This window comes from Cheilinus undulatus, linkage group 19 (genome assembly GCF_018320785.1).
Source record: "Cheilinus undulatus linkage group 19, ASM1832078v1, whole genome shotgun sequence".
Classification (NCBI taxonomy): domain Eukaryota; kingdom Metazoa; phylum Chordata; class Actinopteri; order Labriformes; family Labridae; genus Cheilinus; species Cheilinus undulatus.
Window position 1 is genome coordinate 13,983,673 of NC_054883.1, and position 18,307 is coordinate 14,001,979.

The 18,307-nt window shown below is 40.6% G+C and overlaps 1 protein-coding gene across 1 annotated transcript in view; it reads left to right on the top strand.

The window, feature by feature from the left end:
• The first annotated feature begins 439 nt into the window (after nt 1–439).
• The window catches only part of LOC121527275 (contactin-associated protein-like 2), a 230,438-nt gene continuing 212,570 nt past the window's right edge, over nt 440–18,307 (top strand). Inside the window, exon 1 of the mRNA XM_041814171.1 lies at nt 440–542. Within this exon, the coding sequence (XP_041670105.1) occupies nt 440–542 (103 nt within the window). The remainder of the gene's footprint in view (nt 543–18,307) is intronic.

Sequence of the window (18,307 nt, forward strand, 5' to 3'; positions counted from 1 at the left end):
GAGACAGCGAGGGATGAGTTCAGCACCATGGACAGCGCACATGAGCGCTGCAGAGGAGACATCATTTGGGTTTTTGGGAGCTGCTCAGCCATGCCTCCCTGAACTCTTAGATACTGTAGTTAACCATGCAGTTACCCCTAGGCTGCCTCGTCCTGTGCAAGACGATATCCGGTCGTTTTTGCTTTTTTTTAATCGAGCTTTACTGACTTTGAGGGAAGATCCCTGCAGAGAGGAGAGCGTTGCTTGCAGGCACAGGGCAGTCTGGTAGTCGGCGTGATCCTTACACCATCTCTTATATTAGAGAGAGAGAGAGAGAGAGAGAGAGAGAGAGAGAGAGTCTGTGCAGCCAGGCTCCTCTTCACTACTCTGCTGAGACGCAAGTGTGACGGACTGACTCCCTCCTCCCTGCGTTTCCTCTGCGTCCACACCGGCCGTTATCATGCACCGGCACCATCCTGCCCGGAGATCCGGGTTCTTATCACCGGTCTTGTTTTGGATTTTTAGCCATGTCAGCGGTGTGCACGGAGCTCTGCCTACAACCCGTAAGTAGTTTGGCTTTATTTGTGTTTTGCATGTGTCTCCCAGCACGGATGGAGTGACTCTGAACAGAGGCAGACCGAGCCTCAGGCAGAGACGGTGTTCTTACCGGCAGGACTGCAGGATCCACGGAGGTGTCAGTCTGTGGAGTCAAAAGCCAACAAGAGGAAGGGATAACAGGTTATCCTCTGAGTTAAAGTCTACACCTGCTAACTCTAACTGGTCGTTGGTTTCCATATTTTAGCTCTGGTTGTTTGATTTGATCTCCAGATAGAGCTGGGCTGCTGACTCCCCATGTGAAGCTTAATTAGTGGACATTTTTGGGAGACATTTCCAAATAGCCTACATTTAGTTTTCCTCTTTCCGCGATCTTTCAGAATTTGAGGGTCAAGGTACTTTTTCTGACTTTACATACTTAAAGAAGCTCAAAGTCCACACTGTAAGTGAGCAAAGTGCACATAAAGTTTTGAAAAGTTGAACTTAGTCCTGAAGGTGCAGGAGGAGGCAGGTTGTCCGCGAAGTTTCTATAAAATGTGAAGATCTCTCAACTTTGATCCAGGGCTTCTGTCACACAACTTTATTTTCTCAGCAACTTTGGTTGGAGAACTCTCTGACAGCTGTAGCCTGTTTGTTTTTGATATATTTTCCAGTAATGACGACTTGAATTTTGGCTTCGACTTTTGGTTTTGACACCAAACTACAGAAGCCCATTTCTGCTTCTTGAAAAAGGAAAATTGTAATTTTTATTTATTTATTTATTTATTTTTAAATATTTGTAATAATTATTACAAATGAAAAATAAATAAGAAGAAATAATAAGAAAAGAGTCATTATTACGGGTCAAAAAGTCGAAATTATGAGATAATCTTTATTATTAGAAGGTCAAAATAATAAAGAATGATGCCTTACTCCTTACTCCGACATCTTACAGTACATAGGCACTGTGTGTGAGAAAATATCACCCACCTTGACCCAAACTGTGACAGATATACTCTTTTTAATTGATTTCTCTCTCATAGTAAGGAGCTTATGACCAAATGTGTGTATTTTTGAATTTTCATTTGGAAAGCATGGGAAAGAGAATTTAATGATGTTTTCTGATAAAATATTCAAGACTGCGCCTTCTTCTTTTCCTAGCTGTTCATTAAATAGCAGATATAAGTGAATACAGTTAAAAGTACTTAGACATTTTTATTATTCTAAAGACAATGAGAGGTGAGGTGTTGATGGTCTGATGGTTGTCCTTCTGGAACTTTGTCCCATCTCTACACAGGATCTCTGGAGCTCAGTCAGAGTGACCATCAGGTTACTCGCCTCCTCTCTCCCCCCGATTTCTAGTTTGACAAGGTTACCAGCTCCTCGAAGAGTCCTGGTCGGTCCAAACGTCTTCAATGTGAGAATTCTGGAGACCTCTGTGCTCTTGAGAACCTTCAGTGTAACAGATGTTTTGTAGCCTTCCCCAGATCCAAGCCTGTCAACAATCCTGCATCTGTATAACACATGCCATACATTAGAAAGCTCTAATGTACTGTTCTGATCATAGTGTTCCATCAAACATTGCTGCTGCATCAGAAACAGTCCCCACTATCTAAATCCAGTCAGATATTTAGTCTAAAAACAGGATTACATCTCCATAGATGCTTGGACTGGTGTTATATAATAACAAATTTGTTGTTTTCAATAATCCACTGTATTTTCAGTGATAATGTTTATTTCCAGGCAGTTACTAACATTGCTATGTGGCTAAATGACTGCCAGCCACTGACTTTTAGACTAACACCCGCCTCTCTTGTGATGTCACCAGCCCTTGCCATATAAGGACTGACATGCTGCAAGTTAAATGATAGTGAAGTAGTAGATAATGAAGAGTAAAACATATATCTCAACCATAACACTTGTTTTAATTGTTTTTAGCCAGCTCACTGATTATGAAAAAGTTGCAACATTGCACTTAATTTTGTATTCCTCTATTTCCGTGCAAGTAATACTTATAGTGACTTTGGACTATGGACAGGATTTCTCTAAAGGCCGGCTCAGATTACACAATTTTTTTGGTCATTCACAATGGCATCATGCCAGACTATTAGACCAAATCTTGTCCTGTCTTGGCCGACAGCCTGACCGCTCACTGTATGCTGACGTCACCACCGTCTCTGTAACTGAGTGCAAGTTCGCAGGTTGTTGGGGGCAGGCCAAAGAGTGTCAATCATTCTGCAACAGAAGCACTCGGTGTGATTGTAGCGGTCCTTTGCTCATAAAAAACTAAAATAAGAAACAACCGTTGATTGGATTATGGATAACAGTTATGGATGTATAAAAAGGAGGACAATATGGACTGGCTCTCCTTCAGATAGAACTTGAGATATGCATGTGATAACTTAAATGAAATAAAACAAAATAAAATGTACACATTAGTTTTAGTGAATGAAAGGGGATAAAAGTGGTAAATCTTGTAAGTGGTGATACAAAGATAATGAGCAAACGTTCTGTTGTTAGTCATCAGGATTCACGTCATTGACGTCGGGTCAGGGTGTCAAACAAGACGATGATGTACGAGATATTCTGACATGCTGGTCTTGTTGAATTGTGGTCGTGGGGTGTCTTGGATGCATCGTTAATTATGTCACACTTCAAGACCTTTTGTAATTCCGGACACTCTAAATTGGGCCCGAGTTTTGATGATGAGCTGCAACCTTGCAGCTGGGCTTAAATCTGGCTGAATTTATGCAGCCTGAGCCGGCCTTCAGTGTCACCTTCCTATAGAGACCAACATGTCTGTATGTTGAAGCATTCAGGAGTAGCAACCAGGTATATGGTATCTCTAGCTTGAAAACATCCGGACTTTTTCTCATAAAAAATGGTGGGTTGTTTGTTATATTACTTGGAAGAAACTTCAGAGCGATACCCTTCTAAAGACACCTTGTATGTGGTTGTCCTCTAAACGGTTCAAATACAGCATTCAGTTTATTTTGCTATTCCTGGGTAGGTGTTCATGACTTAGTTTACCCAGATTTTCACTGTCTGTATTCTGTCTGTCAGCATCATTGTTGCAAAAGCATATAGAAACACTTCTTTACCAGGAAGAGAAACGTTCCTGCCTTGAATTAGATTTGATGTTATCTAGTCTCCAGTGTTACATTTCAGACAATATCTCAGCTTTTGTATGAGTAGGATCTATTTTTTCTGCCTGTCTGAGGCTGACAAACTGACTTTGGCGAGTCTTGTTCCAATGTGGCCAAGGTTTCATTCTGTTACCAACTTGAATGAAAATCCAGCTTTTCTCGTCCTGCTAATAAACAGACAAATGCATGAACATACCCTTTTAGCTTAAGTAATATAACCAGTTAAACATAAAAGAAATCTCAAGGATAAGGGTAGTATTGTGTCGCATGCTCTCAACTGAGAGTCAAACAAACCCCTGAGAATAAATCTGAGTGCTGACTGTATCCCTCCTCTGGGACTTGGCATGAAACACTCAGGGGAACCTACAATGTTGTTGTGTCCAATAGTCTGGACTAAAAAAGATTAACGTTTCAATCCTACCAGGATAAACAGACTCAAAGTCGACAGGCTGTATGACCCAATGACTGTGCGGTGTCTCCCAAATACAATCCAAAAGAATGGAAACACAATTCAACCTTTGTGGATTTTTATATTAGTTTATATGTTAGTGCATGGTTCTACAGAGCAGTAATCCAGGGATTTTCTACAAGAAAAGCCCATCTTAAAATGTTCAGCATTTCAGTATCACATTTTTTCTTTTTGTTCTCTAAAATAAGTGCACAGCACACGGACTGTAGGATGTAGTTTAAGCTCTAACTAAATCACCTGCAGGGGCTCACATTACAAAGTACATTTGTCCTCATGTACTTCAGCTGTTAACTCTAATGAGTTACTGTACAGAGTATGCATATTTGTTATTGTGTCTTTGAAGCAAGGTCTCACCATCCCAAGATGTTTCTTTAATCACTGAGACATCCATTTCTCCTTTCAGACGTGTTCTTTTAAGGACGAGATCATGAGCTTTATAAGAATAGAGTAAGTGCAATATTCAGTAACACTTGAGTGTTAATTACCTGGTAATTATGTAGTAATTTTATATTGCAGACGTTGTACCGTAACGTCATGGTGAAGAGGGAGCTGAGCCGGAAGGCAAAACTCTCAATTTACCAGTCGAACTATGTCCCAACCCTCACCTATGGTCATGAACTCTGGGTAATGACCGGAGGAATAAGATTGCAGGTTCAAACCATGAAAATGAGATTCCTCAGGAGGGTGTCTGGGCTCAGCTTTAGGGATAGGGTGAGGAGCTTGGACATCCGGAAGGATCTTGAAGTAGAGCTGCTGCTCCTTCAAGTAAAAGGAGCCAGTTGAGGTGGTTCGGGCATCTGATCAGATGCTTTTTTCCCATCATTCTCTGTTGTAATAACTCCCTTACGCATGCTTGCTTTCTCTCATTCTATTGCTCCTTTGCTGATATTTTCTTTAAAATTTCCTTCTCTAGCTCTGCCTGTTTTTTTTTTTTCAGCTTTCAAAATACTCATACTGTCATCCCTAACTACAGCTGTTTTTTTTCTCTTTCCTATTCTTTTACCCTCAGTCCTCCAAGTTTTTCTTTCATCAGTTGATTTTACTTGTCCCCTCCTTTTTCTCATCTTATCTCTAATTTTGCTTTGTCTCTCCTCAGTGGTTTTATCACCCCTCCATAATCACTTTCCTTCCACTGTGTGTTTTGTCGCCTCTTATCCCTCCACCTAGATTCTATCCCTGCAGTCTGGCCCCTCCTTTCTGCTACTCATTACATGCATGTATGATAAAAAAGGCCTTACTTGCCAGTCTCAAAGGAAGCAAGGAGACCATTTACTCATGCATGTTCATGCGGACTTTCTAGACAGCACATGCTGTCTGTGTGTTTATACACAGGCATAGACCATGCTCGGACAGGCTCTGCCATTCTGCAGCCCCCGCCTGCTTACAGCTTTTATTTTGCTTTCTTGCTCCATCAGCGTATGAATATTTCAGCCCACTGAAACATGAATTCATGACAGAGCTTTCTTAAAAGCTATCTATTTTCTGAGCAGTCCACAGCAGCACATTAATCTGGTAAAGATTTGGCTTGGAGAGAATGACTTACCAAATTCTAAAAAATATAATAATGATGCCCAGTGATCTCTGCTGCAGAAATAAATTGCTATTCCATTATTAGTGAGATTGGTGAGCATAATGTATTTATCTTTTTCTGAGATGAGGTGGAGCTGGGGGTACAAGATCATAATCTTGTTTGGGCACTACTGATGAGTGTAAAAATATCTCCTTTAATCTCAGATGCACTTAAAGTAATTTTGGTTTTGCAATTTTGATTCAGTCTGCAGATTGTTCCAAGCAAATGGTGCAGAGAAACTTAAAGCCTTCTTTCCCAACTCAGTTCGGCCAAATTGCACAGCATCAAACAATCCAACCTTCAAGATCAAAAGGGGGAAAAGGTAGTCTGGAATGGCTTTATAAATGAAGACGCACCAATGTCACCATATTTTACCCTTTTAAGACAAGTTTATATTGATCTCAGAGGTCCCCAAAACATGCCTGTGAAGTTTGTTGCTGAAATAAACACTCTAGCATAGGATTTTTGCATGTCTAAAAACCCCTCTGTTCCAGCCTTTCTCAGAATGAGCTGTTTCTGTGTCTGTGGCTTTAAATGTAAATTAGCTGTCTGACTCTGCCCCTGACCACTCCCCTCTCAGGACATGGATGTGGCATTCCTGATGTTACAATGTTACAGACACTTTTATCCAAAGTTAAGGACCTGATTGGGATTTGAACAATCAATCTCCCAGATGAAAAACAGCAAGGTAACCTACTGAGCTATCCAGCATTTCAGCTGACGGCTGAGAGGAGGATCAGGAGAGGAGGGTGGAACTTTCTTTCTAAGAAGGCCACCGAAACCTGGGGGTGGGTGCAAACTCCTCACATGAGGCCATGAGGGGAAAAATCAGATCATTAGAGGGACTCTGTGACTGTTGAGTGATCATCAGCGTGACTCAACTGATAGCATCATTGGAAAAAATAACAGTTTTTTTTTCTTTTTTCTTTTCTTTTCTTTTTTTTTTTTTTTTTGATGGGGAGGGATTCGACTAAGATGAGAATGAATCCACAGGTCTGGATATGAAGGTTGTATTATGTATCTGAGTTTTGCAATACCTAGATGCAGGAATAGGGACAAGACAAGTTCAATGTCTTGATATTCTAAAGCCCTGCATGCACACACTCTACATTAGGACACCTTCTGATGTGTCCAAGTTGCTAATGATCTTGGATCTCATTCATTAGCGAGCCGACCCACTGTGCTGACTAAACACAGCACTTGTCGTCTGTTCCTCTTCAACAACCACCATTGTCTGAGAGTTAAAAGACGCTTGATAAAAGTGGCAGTATTCCGTTCCACTTGCAACTGCAGTCTCCCGGCGAGGAGACTGACTATATGTCAATTGAACACCAGCAAGTACAAGATGTGACCCCACACCTGGCTGCACACATCCGTCTAGTTCACATCCAAAAAGTCAGACCCCACACTGGGCTTCAGCATGTTGCACAACATCAGAGGATGCCGGAGACATTTGCCTCTCGTTTTCACAGATAATCGATACCTTTAGGAAAGAGAGGAAGTCTCCAGCTGGTGCATCATGTCAGGGGATGATGTGGGTGATTGGAAACCACCCAAACAACCCTTGAAGAAACAAGCACTGACATGGATTAACATGCATGCACACATTTAAAAGGAGATGTGCACAAAGGGACAAGAGTTCTTACATAATTCTATCCATCACTCCAACTCCAGAAATACAGTGTGCCAGCTGAGAAGTTAAATCTAAAAAGCTGGAATATTAATGTCTGGCATCCCTGTCCATTCCAGACAAAGATTAAAGACATGAAACTGATCTGTGATCAGCTGTGCGGTAATCCCCTCCATGTCGGCCATCATCTCTAGACGCTGATGAAATGATGCCAGCAGACAAAATGATCCTTTATAGTCACAATATTTAAACTGATTCCCATATATTAACTTGTAGAAATGTGGCTCATGGTGTGAACATCAATTATTAGCTCATAAGGGAATTAATGAAATTCCAAATTAATCAGCTGAGCTGCTAACTGTCCTCGTCTGTTCCTGTAGTGAATATTGTCTTTTTGGCACATTCAGCAGCTCTAAACTGAGTTCACTGGTAATAAACTCACAGCATGAATTAATTGGTAATTTGACCTCTTTCAACAAGGGCAGGATTAACTGGAATTAATTCTGGAGAGTATTTTAGAGGACAGTGTGAGAGGAGGAATGGCAGAAATGAGAGCTACATTTTTTTAGTGCCGTATTCAGCAGTTATGTAGCATACATCCCCATATAAAATCAGTTTAATTTGCTCATAGATGTATGAAATAGCTACAGATATGAGATAAGGTTTTTGAGAAAAATTAGTTTTTTCCGTCCACAGATTTTGTAAAGACTGTAGATTTCAGTTGAATTTCTATCCTGTCTGGCTCAAAAGAGCTTAGAACTACATACAAACTAATGAAGAAGTTTAGATACCAGTTGTCATCATTAGAATGCCGTTCATGTTTGACGAATAAGTTGTAGTAACTTTGACTGGCATAGCCAGACTTTTTTCACTGAGCTGGCCCCAGTTTGGCTTTGACTTCTGCTGTGGCTTTGGTCACTGTGCTTACATGGAAGAATGAGAATACAAATACACTATATTGCCAAAAGTATTTACTCACCCATCCAAATAATTAAAATCAGGTGTTCCAATCACTTCCATGGCCACAGGTGTATAAATCAAGCACCTAGGCATGCAGATTGTTTCTACAAACATTAGTGAAAGAATGGGTCGCTCTCAGGAGCTCAGTGAATTCCAGTTGGTACTGTGATAGGATTCTACCAGTGCAACAACTCCAGGCATGAAATTTCCTCGCTCCTAAATAGTCCACAGTCAACTGTCAGTGGTATTATAACAGAGTGGAAGTGATTGGGAATGACAGCAACTTAGCCGCAAAGTGGCAGGCCACATAAAATGATGGAGCGGGGTCAGCGGATGCTGAGGCGCATAGTGCACAGAGGTCACCAACTTTCTGCAGAGTCAATCGCTACACACCTCCAAACTTCATGTGGCCTTCAGATTAGCTCAAAAACAGTGCATAGAGAGCTTCATGGAATGGGTTTCCATGGCCGAGCAGCTGCATCCAAGCCACACATCACCAAGTGCAATGCAAAGCATCGGATGCAGTGGTGTAAAGCACGCCACCACTGGACTCTCAGGCAGTGGAGACGCCTTCTCTGGAGTGACGAATCACGCTTTTCCATCTGGCAATCTGATGGACGAGTCTGGGTTTGGCGGTTTCCAGGAGAACAGTACTTGTCTGACTGCATTGTGCCAAGTGTAAAGTTTGGTGGAGGGGGGATTATGGTGTGGGGTTGTTTTTCAGGAGCTGGGCTTGCCTCCTTAGTTCCAGTGAAAGGATCTCTGAATGCTTCAGCATACCAAGAGATTTTGGACAATTCCATGCTCCCAACTTTGTGGGAACAGTTTAGGGATGGCCCCTTCCTGTTCCAACATGACTGTGCACCAGTGCACAAAGCAAGGTCCCTAAAGACATGGATGAGAGAGTTTGGTGTGGATGAACTTGACTGGTCTGCACAGAATCCTGACCCCAACCCGACAGAACACCTTTGGGATGAATTAGAGTGGAGACTGAGAGCCAGACCTTCTCGTCCAACATCAGTGTGTGACCTCACAAATGCGCTTCTGGAAGAATGGTCAAAAATTCCCATAAACACACTCCTAAACCTTTTGGAAAGCCTTCCCAGAAGAGTTGAAGCTGTTATAGCTGCAAAGGGTGGACCAACATCATATTAAACCCTATGGATTAAGAATGGGCTGTCACTTAAGGTTATATGTGAGTTAAGGCAGGTGACCAGATACTTTTGGCAATATAATGCATGTATTTACCCAGCCTGATTTCACTAACATATCTTACATAGATTACCCTACAAAACTAGGTCACAGTTCCCCCTGCTCATTAGAACAACCTGGTGCAGCTGTGATGGTCGCTCCCAGCTGATGGCAGTTGGTAATCAGCTGTGCTGACAGGCAAAAGGGAGGAGGCTGGGGTTGCTGGTCAGTTGACTGTGTTATCTGGTAAGGCTTTCACTCTAGATGCAAGTTTGCTGCGCGCTGGCTGCTTCTCCCTGCTGTCCAATCCCATCTGCACTCGTAACAGGTGTGTCTAATCCTGCCTGCATCTCACACAGATTGTAATAATCCATATTAAATATTCAGAATAGCAGACATCATTGTTATACTTAACACTGTAACACATGGATTTAAAAAGCAGCTGAGAGACTCAGACTGATTTAACTCCTGGTTATGGCTTAGCAACAGCAATGTCAAAGTAATATTTACCAACCTTATTATCACATCATTTACCATCATTAATGTTTAAGTTATACAGAGGTGGAAATAATCCCTGACCTCTGGAAATCATGAAAACTGCAGCACACTTCCATCAGCTCTCACAGACAGCAGACTAATCTTTACTCTTATGCTTACTGCAACAAAACCAATTTCCACTTTATGTTTGAAGTGCCTGTGTATTTCAGGACATGGCACTTATTCACCCATATCATTCTGCATCTGTGCATGTATGTCCGCTCTTTTTTGTATCTTGGTGCATGTGCTTTTGTGGTCTGCATCATGTGATTATGCATTTAATTGCATTTAGGCTCCCTGTGTTGGGTTTTGGGTTGTTTTCTCATGTTAGTGCGTGTTAGAACAAATTGAGGGTGAGACTCCATCAAGCGTGCACATTATTTTCAGCAGGTAATCAAGAGTGAATTGATTTTATTCAAATAAAGCCAGAAGCTGCTGTGAGCCAAATTCACGCCTGAAGGGTTTGGAAATAATAAAGCAGTGCAAGAAGGTAGTAAGGGAGATGTCTAGGGGGCTTAAGAGACTCTAGTAAAGGAGTTTTTTGTTTATCTTCAGTCTTTTGCATCTTAGCCTTTTTGCTGATGCCTATGAGAATATTCATCTATTGTAAAAAAAAAAAAAATATATATAAAAAAAAACAACGCTTACTATCCAATGAAAATAAAATACATTTTTGACTCAAACCTCAGAGGGAAATTCTGTTTATACTCTATTGAAGAATCTGCTACTAACACTGAAATGCATGTGCAAATATTAGCCTTTGCACTGATGCACTAATGGAAAGCTAACAGAGTTAGGGATCCTGACCATAAAGGATCACCACCTGAGCTGTAAGGGTCATGGCGCCATGCTCAAGGCAAGGAAGTGAATTGACACGTTCTGGATTTGAACAGGTGCCCCTCTGGTTACTAACTCTTTACAGACTGCCACCACCCAGGTGTGTTCAGATCATAAAAGGATTTTTTTAGTGACAAATAACACAGCAGGGAAAGACACAATTGTAATGGGAGAGGCAAATTATGCTTGGCGGTATGTTGTGGAGGCCAACCAGTGTTTGGGTTGCCCTAACTTTCTGTGAAGCACCATATATGTGGGATACTAGGAGTGTAACGGTATTTGTATTCATTCTGAACTGTCATGTTCCAGGGGTCACGGCTCATTATATGACGATTATATGACAGTATTACCCACCAATTATTGTGGCAGTAATACTTGTAACTGATTCCTAGTCGTTTTTAAACAACTGATGAAGAAGAAGACAGCATAACAAAACACATGAAGAAGGAAAGTTAGCTTTGGGTGCAGAAGCAGAGGTGGCGAGGCTGCTGGCTTCTTTCTCTTAAAAAGCCTCTGAATGTAAAAACAGAGGTGGTTGAGGACATTAGCATTAACAGAGCCCACAAGTGTGCATTTTAGTGCTCTGCTAAGACTCCATTACAACGTCCTATCAAGTGAGCCATTTTGCAGAACAAAGGTCAGGATTTTGCAGAAGTTTACACTCTTTAGCTAGTGTTCTCTACCATTATATATAAGGGTCAAGCCTTTAATGTGCTGTTTATGAACATCTATGTGATGTATTTATTTATTTTTTATTTACATTAGATCCCCATTAGTTGTTACCACAGTAACAACTATTCTTCCTTGGGAGTCACAAAGAGACATGACAATACATACAAAATCAACTAAATATACAAACAATTATAAGATTTAGTAAAATACAATAAAATCAAGCAGTCACAACAAACCAAGAGCTAAAATATTTCATACTGTCTGGAATACAGATGGTTAAAACATTTGCTTACAGTATCAAAACTTGAGTTTCTATAACAGTCTATTAAATAGCAGTCAGATTCATTTAATCATTTACCAGCTGTTACCTGTAAAAAACACGTTTTTTTTTTTTTTTGTTTGTTTGTTTGTTTGTTTTTTAGTCTTATTAATAATATGGACAGAATGCAGTGGCAGTTTATTCCAGATAGACATTGCCCTATACATGACATTCCTCTTTAAAGCATTGGATTTGGACAGTGGTAATGTGAAGCGCTCCAAAAAGGTTTTTACTTGTTTCATAACTGTGTCTATCATTAGTGTAGGTAAGCTGTAGTATCATGGCAAATTAAATATGAAGATTTGATACGTTAAAAAGGCTCTAAAATACACATATTTATTTTTCATTCTAGTTTTATTTATGTTATCCTGCTTAGGAGATAGCAGACTATTCATCTCTATGTTGCTTTTTATTTTGCATCCTTTTTGATTGTGTTTTTTTTCTTCTTTCATGTTTAATACACCACAGGCTGTACCAACTATTGCAGGTTGTACTCAGTAGCTGCACTTACATGAGCAATTTTTCACAATCTGATTATGTTTATTCTGATCTGCTGCTCATGCATCATTTGATCTGAATAAAACTGCTCTGACCAGCACAGTATTGTCCCTCCTCATATAAAAATTTGCTGTCGAAGAAGAAATTTCTGATTCTCACAAACTGTTTCACATTTTTACAATTTTCACCCATATCATGTTGGCAAACCTTTGACTTCAAATTTCCCGTACATGAAAGAATTGATTTTTTTTTTTTTCTTTTGAGTTGATAATAATGTAGTAAGCCAAAGTTCAGGTTTGAGCACTATTCGCATGGGATTAGTATTACCTGGAGACCTGTGCTGAAATATGGTTGGTAATTTGCCCTGGATTTTTTTACTCCACAAATAGCATACATGGCCAATTTGCACCAGATTAAAAAGGCATCCAGTGCAATTATTTCAAATATCAGGTCTCCAGGTAATACTAAGCCTGTGCGAATGTTACTTTGGCTGTAGAGTCAACCTCAGACATTGGAAGTAGAGGAATACGTGCTTCATTGTTGTAACAGTCAGTGATATGTTTCAATTGGAAAAATCTCCTGTAATGAATAGGAAATTTCCTGTAATAAGCCGACATATCTGAAATATTGTTTCTGCTTTTGGTACAACCATGATGATTCCCCTTTTATCACAAATGTTATTCCCTTTTGGTCTGAACTTACCATAACCCAAAGCAAAAAGCTTTGTACAAGTTTCCATTCACCTTTCACCTGTCATTTTAAACACCGAAAGTGCAACTATCTAGGACATGGTGGTTATGAGTGTCTGCTATAGACTTTTAAAAAACTCATAGAGCTCCCAGCTGATAAATCTAAAGGTCAAATATTTCCACCTCTGCCAGCTACAAAATGTACTTATGCATTTAAGTAGTGCAATATTTAACAGTAAAATGGATCTTTATGCAGATATATTCTTACAGTTTTGGACCTCTGAAGCATAATGTGATGCTCTTACATCTGTACAGCATTCCTTGAATAATTATCTTTCCTGATTAGAAAGGCTCTTTCCCACTTTAGTTGCTGTTCATCTGTTACTATTGGGATAAAAGGAAATGAAGTTACTGATATGTTTTGAGTTGATACCACAACAACTGTTTGAAGATATTAGGTTCATGTACCCACGTTTGCAATCAAACAGCGCTCTCTTTTATTTGAACAAATTAATGGAAGAAAATGTTGCACTCGTGTTAAAAACAAGCTGTGTCTGTTAATTAGTCTGATTGGTTTGGGCTTGTGGTGTGTTTGTCAGTTAATATCCATCAGGAGCATTCACACCACTCTTCAAACATGTCAAGTACTAGTGAGAAAATGATGGCTGCAGTCAGTAATACCTAATTTATTCAACTTGAAAGGCATGCTTTCTGCTCCAAGCGCTCAGTGTGTGTGGCTGCTGTAAGACTGAATGTAGGATTTAGGATGGTCAGTGGCAAACACGTGATGCCTCCAGCCAGCTCACAGAGTCCCAAACCAAACGTGCAGCTCTGTTCAGACTAGTCCTCTTTTTGTTCCATCCATATTTGAGGTGATCATAGTCCCTTTATTTCTCATAACGTCTGTGTACATGACTTTGAATTTCTATTCTTCCTTCAATTGTTGTCAGAGATGCAAGCCCAAAATCTCCTTACAACTTCAAAGGGTGTCTGTGTCTGTGAAGCCAAATAGGCCTGAAAACCCTGGCTTTATCACTCTTACCCTGTTTTCCCTAATTCTGCTTGTTACTTTCTATAAACACACTTTGTGTCAGTCAGTTTGGTTTTCTACATGTTTCTCTATTCTCTCTTGCTGTATGTATGGATTGTTTATTTACCATCCATTCATCCATCTTCCATTTGAGGTTGGGTCGCGGGGGCAGCAGCTTAAGCAGGGAAGCCCAGACTTTCTTCTCCCCGGCCACTTCGCCCATCTCTTCCCTGTTTGCCTGTTTGCCTTAGGAGCCCCTACCAGGGGCATAAGGCCCCTGAAAACGTAGCTCCTAGGATCATCGGGACACACAAACCCCTCCACCGCGATAAGGTGGCAGCTCAGGGAGGGGTGCACTAGAGTAATGGATCTCAAATGGATGGCAAGGCACGCTGGTGTGCCTTTAGCCAAGTCTTGGTGTACCATACATAATTCCTGCAACTATACAATAGCTAAAGTTCAGTCAGGACCACTTTGTCAAGAAACACAGTATTTGTCATCATAAATAGTTGTTTCTTTGCTGGCAGTTGTAAATTTGTCCTTATTGCTGTTATTCATATGTGGCTGTTCTGGGAAGGAGGAGCTGGGGTGGAGGGGGATTGTAGAAAGTGATTTGGAGAGAAAGCAGCAAAGCATAGCCAGGTTAAAATATGGCAACATGAGTGTGATTACCCAATAGCATGCTGAAAAGCAAATCAACTGGCCATCAGCTGATGAGGGCTTGCATGAAATTAGCTGATCTTGATTATATAGCAGTGCGTGACACTGTGGCCTGCCTGAACTCAATCTATATGCTGGATTTACTGGAAAATATTTTAAATAGACAATCTAGTATAGCTATGGATTTGGTGTGCCTTGAAATGTTGACTTGATCTTAAATGTGCTTTGGGCAAAAACTGGTGTAATAAAAAAAGTCTAAATATTTCAAACATCCAAACTCAGCCAGTTCTTCGACTGCAGTGGTTTCCAAAGTGTTAAATTCACATTTAAAAAAGTGGACACACATTTACACTTTTCCAGTGTTAGATCTATTTCTGGTGATTTTGCTGTACAAATCCTGAGTTACCATTCAATCACATTACCAGATAAAGATCAGCAACACGCTAGAAAGGCTCAGTAGTAAATGTCTGCATCCCAGAAATATCTGAACAAGAGAGTGAGTGTAAAGTGAGAGAGAGGAGTTATACTCGATTTCATGCATCAGACGAAGAATGTTAACATATTTTTATTGAAAACAGCTCTTGCCACTCTGCTGCTGACACATGTTAAGTGGTTATGATGCCACTCCATGCTGAAGGTTTAGTTGGGCTTGCAGTGGTGTACAGTGCTGTTATCATCAATCTGCTGCATGCTGTGAATGTAAATGTATGTATTTTTTGTTGCACTCTCTGTCATCGTTTTGCATCACCCATTGCCCCACGCTTTAAATTCAGCCTCTGTAGAATTTCATTCTATTTTCTTAACTTCTTTCATGTTCTTCGTTCTCTTCTCCCTTGTTCCCAGCTGCTCTTCTCTCCCCTTTGGTCTTATGAGTTGGTCTTAAAGATAATTTCCTTGGAGGGCAGAAGTCCTACTCTCGTGCATGAACTTCATTTTGACTATCCACTGAGTTCGCGATAGAATCCTCGGCAGCACAGGAGACCTTCATGTACAAGAGGGAGGATTTTTCACCCTTGGTGTAATCTGTGTGTGGATTCCTGTGTCTCTCCAGTACTGTTTGAGCATCAGTTTGTGAGTCCAGTTCTTAAGCCTCATTGAACTGGCTGTGAGTTAAATTGACTCTTGTTTTCATAGTGGCTGTTTTTCTTTCATTTAATTTTGGCTGTTGTCTTTTTTTCCTGCGTCATTATCCATCCTACGCCACGCTAATCTTTGTGTTTTTTTGTTTCTGATTTCCATATTCCTCTGTGCATATAAGACCATTCACATTGCCAACATGGGGCAAACTTCTATTTTTAACTTGCCACATGAAAGAGCAGCTTTCCAGAGCTCTGTAAATAGAGGTGAATGAATAACTGGTGGCATGCTTGTTTTTTGGATGCAGGATCGTGTGTTAGTAGGATGCAGACAAAACAGTGGCTTCAGCATGACCCAGTGAACGGCCGGATTAAGCCCATCATCTGCATTCAGTGTGGATTTAAACTCACAGTCTCAAACATGCACAGAGCCAGCTGTCAGCCCCTCCCCCCACATATCATTTGAGGCCACCATATCAGAAAAGATTGCCAGGGTAAGACTGGGTCAAAACCAGCATCATCCGGTTTGTATTTTAGCCCTCTGCACGTGTCTAAAGGTCAGTGTGTCTAAGGCATCCTTCCAGATAAAGGTATACATGACTGCAATCACTTAAGACACTTTTATTTTTTTTTTAATCTATTAAAAAAACGCAAGGTGGTTAAATGCTAAAAAAAATGCCTTTAAAGTGGAGTATGGGAATGTGGAATTTGAAATTACAGTAATATTACATATTGTAATACATTCACTATTAATTAATCCCTTATCTTCCTATAAATTGCAAAACTACCTGATATAATCTATGCACTTTCAAAAGGCTTAAACTTGTATATGTCACAAACAGTTTAATTCTGTTCAAATCATTTCATTACCAAAATGGAGAAGGACTAGGACCAGGCCCGGAGTGGCTTATCTGGAGAACCGGGAGAGTTCCCGGTGGGTTGGGCTGCTTTCAGGGCTGGTAAGGCTGCCGTACATCAGCATTTGACAGGCTACATGAGCTAGGATGGACACAGGCAGGGAGAATTACTGTTCGAGTCATGTTTCCCCTCACAAAATACTCTCTCCCTCTCTCTCACCCTGCGGTTGGCTGAGGGGAGCTTTGAGCATGGAGACTTGAGCCAGAAAACAGATTTTGTCTCTTCTAAGGTCAATGTAAGGTCAAGGGACGGGATAATAGCATGAGCGCTTTCCTCCATTCAGATTGTAGCATTTTCTAAATTCGAGGGGATTGTATTTCTTTTGAGTGGGCATGGCTTCTGATCATTCAACTGACATGCCCACTCCATCCTAGAGCAGATTTTACTGCCTCATTTTTCAAGTTTAATTTTATAAACCTAGAGATGTTTAATTTGACTGAAATTTTACCTGGGGGTTCATAACACAGTGACCTAAACACAGATTTATTTTCACTTTAGAGGTTCTTTAGGATGTTACTGCCACATTCACTTCTCCAAGAACATTATTAGGACCGTTTCCCTATGAAGCAACTGCAAGGCAAGGGAACTTGATTATTAGAGAAGATGCAAACCTGCCTCCACTGGTGATGTTTGATGCTTTCAGTCTTACTGTAATATTTTCCCATGCATTCAGCACTGCTGTTTCTGCAAAGGCAGAGGTCATTTATCATTGTTGCCTTTGCTGCCACTTTGAAACACCAATTAATAGTCAGTGTCTTGTGAGAGAACTGGGGATGAATGTCTGCTCAAGATGCCAAAGTTTTTGATAAAGATGCATTTTTGTTGCCTTTTTCAATGTATGTGTTGTTAACTGAGGAGAAAATCCTATCGATCAGGGCAGTCTGTGCACCATAAATGCAGTGCCTGTAAAATGCATTCGCTCTTTTATAAATCAATCATGGTAAATGTTTTTTTGACAGAAAAAAAAAGAAAAAAAAAATTATTCCAATGTGAAACAGATTTCTACAAAGTAATGTCAATTAAATAAAAATATGTCATTTAAAATAATTGACTGCAAAAATATTCACCCCCTTCTAGTCAGTATTTTGGCTGCAATCACAGCTCTGATTCTGTGTGTATATGTCTCAATCAGGTTTACACATCCAGACAATGCAATTTTACTCACTTTATCTTTATAAACCTTTCAAGCTCTGTCAGGTCACACAGGGATTGAGTGTGAACAGCCCTCTTCAGGTCCAGCCACAAATATTCTGTTGGATGAAGGTCTGGGCTTTGATTCGGCCACCCCAGAACATTTGGCTGGTTCAACACCATTTCTGTGTAGCTTTCTCTGCAGGCTTTGGCTCATTGTCTTACTGGAAAATAAATCTTCCCCCAAGCTGTAGTTCTCCGTCAGACTGAATACGATTGTCCTCCAGGATTCTCCTATATTTTTCCACATTCATTTTGCCCTCTGCCTTTACAAGCCTTTCAAGGCTGTCTGCTGAGAAGCATCCCCACATTGTGATGCTGCCACCACTATGCTTCACAGTGGGGATGGTATGTTTGTGCTGCAGTTGGTGTCCACCAAACAAAGCATCTTGTCTATTGGC